Source organism: Fulmarus glacialis, unplaced genomic scaffold (assembly GCF_000690835.1).
Source record: "Fulmarus glacialis isolate BGI_N327 unplaced genomic scaffold, ASM69083v1 scaffold29744, whole genome shotgun sequence".
Lineage (NCBI taxonomy): Eukaryota > Metazoa > Chordata > Aves > Procellariiformes > Procellariidae > Fulmarus > Fulmarus glacialis.
The window spans coordinates 2439-12229 of NW_009209758.1; the positions used below are offsets into that span (position 1 = coordinate 2439).

Consider the following 9791-nt stretch of genomic DNA (forward strand, 5'->3'; position numbering starts at 1 on the left):
TATGGAGTGTGGGCATGACAAAGAACAACACACTGGCAAGGTAGTTCAATGGAACCTGGGTTTCAGCATTAGCAAGACTGCTATTGCAGGTATGCACTGTCTTGCAGTAAGTTTGTTTCCCAGGTGAGTCTGAAACAAGTGGTCTTCAGAGGGCCCATGAAGGCCATCTTATTACTTAGTTACTGGGGGTCTCTGAAAGGCCAGTGAATCTCCAAAAGGCTGGAGAGTGTTTATTCCTCACTGGACTGGAAGACCCTCTACATACATTCAATGCCCAGTGCTACAGAACACAGATGCCAGGGGAATACTGGGTTCCTGACGAGGGTAATAATGATGTCCCATCACTTCCAAGCAAACCAGAGCTCATGTGCTACTGTCTGGTGCTGAGCCTAAACATCAGTGTATGAAGTAGAGACAGTGCCTTGTGCAACAGACTGGAGTACATGCTAGGAAGGTATGTGCTCTTCTGTGGCAGCCTTTCTGACAACAGACAGGACAGTTACAGGGCAAGCTAAAGCCTTTGTACTCTGCACAGCGCTGCTTAGTTTGTGTACATACTGTGCAAGAAAGAATTCTCCCCTTAAAGAGACCTAAACACTATGCTAGTCAGTCCCTTATAGGGAGAACTACTAAAAAAGAACCCTGATCTCACCCATCAGAGGAAGATGACAAAACAGACAGCTGCTGTACTGGAAACCACTAAACAAGCAACTAATGTGACCCAAACCGAGACTGTAGTCAGAGCAGGAACTACGCTGGGTACATTGCTAGTGCCACTGTCCAAGGGAACTACACCAGGAGAGGCAGCCTCTGTACCACAGCTTTGGTTTGAAGTCTCTCAGAACTGACCAGAAGCAACAGTTTCAAAATTAAGGTCACCGAGTAGAACGGAGTCACAGTCCCAAAGACATTCAGTTGCTTATATTAGTGTTGTGGGTTATGAGCCTGACAGAATTGGGGCTTGTAACTGAAAAGCTTTAGGATTACTCCTTCTCTTCTTCCAGGGATTTACTTCCGGCCTCGCTTGCGGCTGGTTTTTGGAAATTCGGCTCTCTGTGCAACTTGGGGCTCCCCCTCCTCACTACTCGCGCTCTCATTGTCCACCCGCTGTGGACGACCTCTCTTACTTCTCCTCATTTTTTCAATTCCAGCAGCAGGGAGCTTCTTGGCAGCCAGGGTCCCAGTTCTCTTCTTTTTGCCCCGGGTCACAGGACGTTTCTTCCGTTGCTTCCTCTGCTCTTCTCTTTGGCGGATTTTCATTAGCTTCTCAAAGCTTTTGGTGGTAGTTGTGTTCACATCAAACCAGTCCTGGAGGGTTTAGAAGGCAACAGGTTGGTACTGATGGTGGAAATACCATATAAAGCCTATCAGGGCTTATAATAAAGCTGTCTTGTAGGACAAGGGTTTCCTGAAATGTGAGATCTGGGAAGGCAGCTGCCTAACAAAGTTCTGTTCTTCGATGTTCCTCCTCAGGTGTCACTCTGTCTCAGAGGATTCAGGTTTGATTTGGCAATTGCCTGGCTAAAGGCATGGGAAATGCTGAAGAGCTGAATTGAGCAGCAGCAGCTTGGGACAAGACATGTGACACGATACAACACTTGCTCCCCAGACCAATGCGTAAGACCAGCGATGTTGAAGCAAATCAAAGGCCACTTGAGTCTGGGACCCGGTTCCCAGCAGTGAGCAAGGGAAAAATAAAACAGGGCAAGCATCCAGCATTACTTTCCCAAGACACCCTCCCCACCTCCAACAACCTGGGGTTTGAGGACTTCCATTCTGCCTGCCTTACCTCAGCATGCACAGAGTTGATGTGATACTTGACCCCACTCTCTGAAATGAACTCCTTCTCACACAGGAGACACTTGTATTTACCAGCCACAAAGTCTCCCTGGCACCAAAACAAAAAAATTCATCATCAACTGCTGCCTAGAAGGCTGATACGCCTATATATTGTATTTGAATCTTGCTCAGATATAACCCAGCAGTAAGAAGTAGAAACTCTTATTCATACCAGACAATGCTTCAGCTACAGGAGCACTGACATTATTGACCAGTTATGCCCACAAAGCATAGGACTGCTCTGTGAGATGTTACAAGGTCTCCAGCACTGCACCTGGAAAAGATGCTCTTGTACCTGTGAATTTACAGGTAGGATTGCAGTTTCACTAAAATGCATGCCATTAAGATGCTTCCTCCTTGCCTCAAGCAGTGTATGAAATGGCAACCCCATTAACACATAGGAAAGCACTCAAATTGTGAGAAACTCAGATTAGCAGATGGCAGGACAACAGCTTGAATTAGGAGATATCTGAGGGACAGGGACAGTCAAGCTATTGGTATAAAAGATAGTGAGTACAGTAAGGCTACCAACCAAGGTACACGTGCCAAGGTGAGATTTGAGTCCTGAGACACTGGCATATACAGATTCACAACCCTGAAACAGTAAAAAAAGTGCGTGTCAGCAAAAGTCTAATAAGAAATCATTTCTTCCTGCACAAGAAAGTCTTATTCTCTGGAAGACAATTCCAAAAGGGGTAACAGAGGTAGAGGGAGGGAGATACTGAGTCCTACAAAGCGAGAACGTTTCTGGTAAAAAGATCGTTAAAAGAGACTTAAACTTTCAGTAAGTTAAATAGTTTCAGTTTCTGAGCACATTTAGACGTAATAAAGAGACTCCTGTCACAGTTACATTCACCCTCTATCAAAAGCGTGAGTTTGCATTTTGCCAAAAGTGCAGCAGAGATTAATTTCAAACAAAGCACAGGGGCAAGTACAAGACACTTCAATCTCTCCTGCCCTGCTCGTGTATCTAGTGGCACAGAAGTACTGCATCTGACATCAATGATCTCAGTTAAAGGGCAGCTTTACAGGCCTACCCTATGTGGAGCTTTAGGCATCAGTCTCGGGATACTAGATCATGCTCATCCAACAGCCCAGACCCTGAAACAGGAGGTAGGTGCAAGACATGCTTTTTAGTTACTGGTCGGTGAAACAGGACAGCTGCTTTCTGAGGACAGCTCCATATACAAAGCTATGTTGCAACTCTCGTATTTGGAAATGATGCAAGCCTGAAAACAGGGGAGAGAGTGCTGGGGGTGGGGTAGGGCAGGGGGAAGGCATTGTCTCTACACCAAACCCAGATGGAAGCCACTGCTGACCCTTGGCTATCCAGCAGTGTGTGTCAAGTGCATCACATGTACGATAGTTTCCACCAATGGGGCCATTCCTTCTCACTGGATCTGACTGGCGACTGCTGTGTGGGATTGTAAGAAACTAAGTGCATGTGCATAAGCATCCCTAGACCAGGACGACAGTGCCATGCATGAGTTTTCTGTAGCCCATTTCCAGCTTTCAAAAGAAAAATTAAGTGTTGTGCCAGACAAAGTCCCTCTACTCTTACATTTCCATCTCTACTCCTCCCTTCTTCTATAATTAGATTTAGTACACCTGCTAGACAGGCAGGGGCCTGTCATTTTTCCACTGCTCGAACTCCAAATGGACCAGCTCCCAGCTGGATGTGAAAGCTGTACCAGTCCCTAGTCCCTAGGGCAACAGTCCAAACAGGGTCTTGGTTACACTAACAACCATACTGAGATGGAGTAGAATTTGTCTCCCACAAAGAGTTTCAAGGTTGTGGAAAGCTGTTGGCTCATACAGACCTGAAATCTGTCCCCTTTGAGGCTTCAGAAACACTTAAGGATTACCTGATTTGGGCAGTGGACTCTTCGGTACATCTTTATCTCCGTTTTCCATTTGCACAGCACATCTTGACTAAATGTGGGCAGTCCAGGACGAGTATATTTCAGCTGAGATAAAGAGATGGAATTGAAAGCTGGAGGCAATGTTGGCTACACATAGTGCCAAGTATGTCCCTTTCTCTCCCGGGTTGTGAGACAGGAAGTGCTATTTCTTCTCCTACTCTAACAGCCAAACTCTCAATAACCAATCTCTTCCCATCTCGCTGACTCTCTACAAACATAACTGAATCTGGAAAACCCCCCGAATACCAGAATCCGAAACTTCCCATAACCTTGACTACAACATTTCCTCTAAAGGTACCTACCCCATTAAAATTATAAATCATCCTTTTCCCTTGGGTTTCCTTTACAGCCTAAAAGATGCTCCTGGAAACTCTGAAGCCTGCAAAACTATGAAATATCCCTGCATGGCAGCAGTGATCTGCAGCCTATGACTTGTGAGCAACATACTGCCTATAAATGCCTTCAGTGTGCCCACTGAAAATTACAGCAATGGGACTTGAAAGTCATTATAGCCTGCCTGGATAAAATACTTATACCACAGTAATTGCTACTGTAGCAATACTGTAATCTAAGACCAGAGAGAGCAAAACCTGATCCCTCCCAGAAGGTATTACTTCCTCAGTAATTGCTTTCCATGGTCCACTAAACACTGGCAACACTGGATAGATGCTAGTGCAAGGCTCATCTGATGTGAAGAAAGACTCAAACCCTATATAGCATTTTTAAGACCTTGTACCTTCCGGTCATCTGGAATCAAGTCCTGCAGAACCTTTCTCTTGGGCCACTCTTTGGCCAGCTCTTCTCCAGCTAACTCATGGAGATAGTAGATTGCCACCTTTGCAGATCTCCTCTGAACTCTGCCTGTGTTATTTGGCTCCCGTTTTATTTCCTTCAGGCTCTCGGTTCTTCTCTCCTCATGGAGGAAAGTGACCTGCAATGAAGGCCAAAAAAGGTGACCTCCTTCACTAGTTCCTATTTCAGTTACACTAAATACTGTGAATAAATATTCTACCAAATCCCTCACAAAAATGCTGCTGCAGCTGTGGTTCACTGTCACAGACATAGGACAGGAGTGCATCCCACTAGTGAGACAGACCCTCAGATCTACTCAGGGGGGTCACAGCAGTAAGGCTCAAGCAGAGTTACATGCAGCCACTGGTCTTGAAAGGATATCACATCATTTGCCGTAAAACCCTCATGGACAACAAGCATAGTACTGCCTGTTCTGCTCCAATGTTGGGTCTTTTAAGAGCAAAGAAAAGCATCTCACAAGTTATACATGTTAGCATCATTCTTCCATGAAGCAAAAGTCAGGCTGGGGGAATTCTACTGCTGCCACGGTGATTTACTACTAAAAGCTTCATCCTAGTCACAGAACAGCAACAGCTGCTGCTAGAAGGAAAGTATCAAGGACAGAATGCTCCAGAAAGACAAAAAAATGCAAAGATTTGCTATCCCTAATTACCCACCCAAGTAGCAGACAAAAGCCTATGTGTATCTCAAGTCTGAATGGCTGAAGTACCACCACACTATCCTGATAACTATGACAATTTGCACTTACCGGCCCATGCTTAGATCGGAGATGGTAGACAAGTCCTGCTTTTGATTTGTATGCTTTTCCACAGTGATGGCACTTCATAGCCATTTTCTCCAGCTCAGAAACAGCCTTCCCACATTTTTTAACATGATATAGGTATCCCATTATGCTAGTGAAGCTGCCTGTGCAGCCCTGTCAATGTAGAAGAAAAACGCATGGAAGAAAAACGCTCTCCAGTGATCACAAGACCACTGTGTATAGAATCCACAGTTTGCTGACCAAAGTACTATCACTTTTCCTGCCAGACCAGAGACAATCAGGTAGTAAACTTTAATGTCAGTCTGTTCAGATAAACAAAATCTGGGGCAAAGAATTGGGTGCAACTGGCAGAAACTGTTTCTTAGAACTTCTTTGTAGGTAGTGGGCAACAGAAAATTTCAATATATGGAATGAAGAAGCAAGATGTTAAATGAGGATGCACAAAATGGAAAGATTTTCAGATACAAATGGAGGAGTTGGGCAGAAAAAGAGGAAGGCTTTATATTTGGTTGGCTGGTCAAACTGTCTAGAACGCAGCAATATTAGGGTGATGGTAGATAAAACTTTCAGCTATTCCTAGGATACAGATATTGTCTCATGCTGCAGTGGAGAACAACAAAAACTCTAATGGTTCCTGCAGACGTCACTTACTAGAATATCTCCTAACCCTGAATCCAGTGATCAACTTAACACTGAGCTTGGAAACAGGACAAATCAAACATGCATCAGCAAGTTTTTAATGTTCTTACATGTATCCATCTGCCCTCCATCCCCTTCTCTAGCTGTCGCCAATCTCAGTATTTTCAAAAACCACAGACAAACTCACAGTTAATTATGCATAAAAACATCTTCCCAGCTACCATAAACAACTAAGGCAGAGCAGAAGTACACATTAATAAAATACTTTTGGTGCACACAAAACAATCCAGTGTTCTCTCGATCCTCCCTGAAGACACCAACACATCAAATACTCAGAGCTTTAGCTGACCCTGCTTGAGCACAGGGGTTGAACTAGATGACCTCAGAAGTTCCCTCCCAACCTTAACAATTGTGTAATTCTGTGAACAGTTTATAATACCGTTGCAAGGTAAAATGGTTATCCTTTAACTTCTTCCTCCCTGACATCTTCCACTGAACGCATTTATAAAGTCATACCTTTGCTGTGTAACTTCTTAAACCAGGTAACAGACAGCCCTACCAGAGGGGATGCGTTACTGGACCTGTTGGTCACCAACGCAAGCGAGCTAATCAGAGACAACACGACTGGAGGCAGCCTGGGCTGCAGTGATCTCCTGAGGCATATGGGACAGGTGAAGAGTAAAGTCAGGACCCTGAATTTTAGGAAGGCAAACTTCCAGCTGTTCAAGGAGTTAGTCAATAGGACCCCCTGGGAAACTGCCCTCAGGGACAAGGGAGCAGAACAGAGCTGGCAGATCTTTAAGGACGCTTTCCACAGAGTGCAAAAGCTCTTGATCCCCATGTGTAAGCAATCAGGAAAGGAAGGCAAGAGACTGGCATGGCTGAGTCGAGACCTGCTGGTCAAACTAAAGGGTAAAAAGGAAATGCACAGGCAGTGGAAGCAGGGACAGGTACCCTGGGACGAGTAGAGAGATACTGCCCGGTTCAATAGGGATGGGGTCAGGAAGGCCAGGGTGCAGCTGGAGCTGAACTTGGCAAGGGATGCAAAGAATAATAAGAAGGGCTACTATAGGTATGTCAGCCAGAAAAGGAAGGTCAAAGAAAGTGTACCCCCCCCGATGAACATGACTGGCAAACTGGTAACAACAGACAAGGAGAAGGCTGAGATACTCAACAACTTTTTTGCCTCAGAGTCCTGAGGGAATTTTCTGATGTAGTTGTCAAGCCACCCTCCACAATATTTGAAAAAATCACGGCAGTCAGGTGACGTTCCCAGTGACTGGAAAAAGGGAGGTTTAGACTGGACATTAGGAAAAACTTCTTTACTGAAAGAGTGGTCAGGCCTTGGAACAGGCTGCCCAGGGAAGTGGTGGAGTCACCATCCCAAGCTCTTGATCCCCATGTGTAAGCAATCAGGAAAGGAAGGCAAGAGACTGGCATGGCTGAGTCGAGACCTGCTGGTCAAACTAAAGGGTAAAAAGGAAATGCACAGGCAGTGGAAGCAGGGACAGGTACCCTGGGACGAGTAGAGAGATACTGCCCGGTTCAATAGGGATGGGGTCAGGAAGGCCAGGGTGCAGCTGGAGCTGAACTTGGCAAGGGATGCAAAGAATAATAAGAAGGGCTACTATAGGTATGTCAGCCAGAAAAGGAAGGTCAAAGAAAGTGTACCCCCCCCGATGAACATGACTGGCAAACTGGTAACAACAGACAAGGAGAAGGCTGAGATACTCAACAACTTTTTTGCCTCAGAGTCCTGAGGGAATTTTCTGATGTAGTTGTCAAGCCACCCTCCACAATATTTGAAAAAATCACGGCAGTCAGGTGACGTTCCCAGTGACTGGAAAAAGGGAGGTTTAGACTGGACATTAGGAAAAACTTCTTTACTGAAAGAGTGGTCAGGCCTTGGAACAGGCTGCCCAGGGAAGTGGTGGAGTCACCATCCCTGGAGGTATTTAAAAGACGTGTAGATGAGGTGCTTAGGGACATGGTTTAGTGGGCATGGTGGTGTTGGGTTGACGGTTGGACTTGATGATCTTAGAGGTCTTTTCCAACCTTAACGATTCTGTGATTGTATGATTCTATGAAACATTGCACCCATTTTTAAAAAGGATAGAAAGGAGGACTCTGGGAATGACTTACCTGTCAGCCTCACAGGGACAGCCTTCCTTCTGTGCCTGGGAAGATCATGGAACAGATCCTCCTAAAAGCCATGTTAAGGAACATGGAGGACAGGGAGGTGATTCAAGACAGCCAGCATGGCTTCACCAAGTCTTGCCTGCCCAGCCTAGTGCCCTTCTATGATGGAGTGACGACACCAGTGGACAAGGGAAGAGCTACGGATGTCAAGAAAGACATAGACCTGTTGGAGCAAGTCCAGAGGAGGGGGACGCAATGCCTCTCCTATGAAGAAAGGCTGAGAGAGTTGGGGTTATTCAGCCTGGAGAAGAGAAGGCTTCGGGAAGACCTTATTGCAGCCTTTCAATATTTAAAGGGGGCTTATAAGAAAGATGGGGACAAACTTTTTAGCAAGGCCTGTTGCAACAGGACAAGAGGGAATGGTTTTAAACTAAAAGAGGGTAGACTCAGACTAGATATAAGGAAGAAAAGGTTGCCCTGAGAGGTGGTAGATGCCCCATCCCTGGAAACATTCAAGGTCAGGTTGGACGGCGCTCTGGGCAACCTGATCTAGCTGAAGATGTTCCTGCTCATTGCAGGGGTGTTGGACTAGATGGCCTTTAAAGGTCCCTTCCAAACCAAACCATTCTATGATGCTATGATACTCTGTCTTAAAAGCATAGCTAGGATCTTGAAACAAATCCAGCTTTGGCCAGCACCAAAGCATACCCAGCAGAACTCTCATAATATTTTACGTTCATGCATCCGCTGCTGTTTAATTCAGGATACTTAGCACAATGCAGCTTACCTCCCTCGTACACTTTAGTTTTCTCATACGCTTCAAAACCTTCCGAAGGCGGTCTCGCTCAAGCTGCTCATCCAATTCTCCTCCCTCCTTCACAACTGGCTAAAGCACAGCAGAAAGATGAAAGAAAAACACAGGATGCTCAGCATTTACAGTTCTTCTCATAGGGAATTCACTACTTAACACACTACTGAAGGAAAGCTTCTAAAATAATTAAATCTCTGCAACTTATGATTTTACAGAAGTGTATGTAATACAATGATCACTGTTTATATCCCAGAACAACTGAATTATTTTTAAAAGGAATAAACTGCCTGAAAACCACTTTGTAAATAAGAGTTTTAACATTTACATAGCTATCTATGAACAAAACCTTCATCAGAAATGGTCCCAAACTATAGCTGCTGGGAAGGACAAGGATATGCGTCTCCATAATTACTTTTCTCCCCTTCTGCCTGTGGAAAGTACTTAGATCTCTGTCATGCATCTTTAACATTTACTGGCCCTACCTTTTCCACTTAGCCTAACTGAACCTAAGCAGACTAACTGCCTGTAACAGTTATTCATCTATAAACTACAGCTCACATTCTTGTCTATTCTCTCTCTGATGGTTATTGTATATTATTTCCTACACTACCTTACAATAATATTACACCTAAACTGAATAAAAAGTTAGAACTGAGTGACAGATCTATTCCTCAGGGCCAGAACATAATCCCTGGCCTATTTCATTTACTAGTAGAGCTGTAGATTTAGAAACCACAGTACTGGGAACTATGTAAAAAATAACAGTAACGAATTAGCTAAACCTTACGCAAACTTCCGAGTGACCTTTCCAAATGTTCTAATTCTTCACAACTACAACGCTTGACCTGCTGTTCACAAACAGAGA

General features: G+C 44.8%; 1 protein-coding gene across 1 annotated transcript; it reads right to left on the bottom strand.

Annotated features, from left to right (window-relative positions):
* Positions 1–759: 759 nt before the first annotated feature.
* Positions 760–9001, bottom strand: ZNF512 (zinc finger protein 512; the record flags this gene model as incomplete). The annotated part of the gene is made up of 7 exons (XM_009576921.1): positions 760–1308; positions 1790–1888; positions 2372–2434; positions 3705–3806; positions 4498–4692; positions 5323–5490; positions 8903–9001. Coding segments are annotated over 7 exons (1026 nt in total), but the record flags the coding sequence as incomplete, so codon positions are not given.
* Positions 9002–9791: the final 790 nt, after the last annotated feature.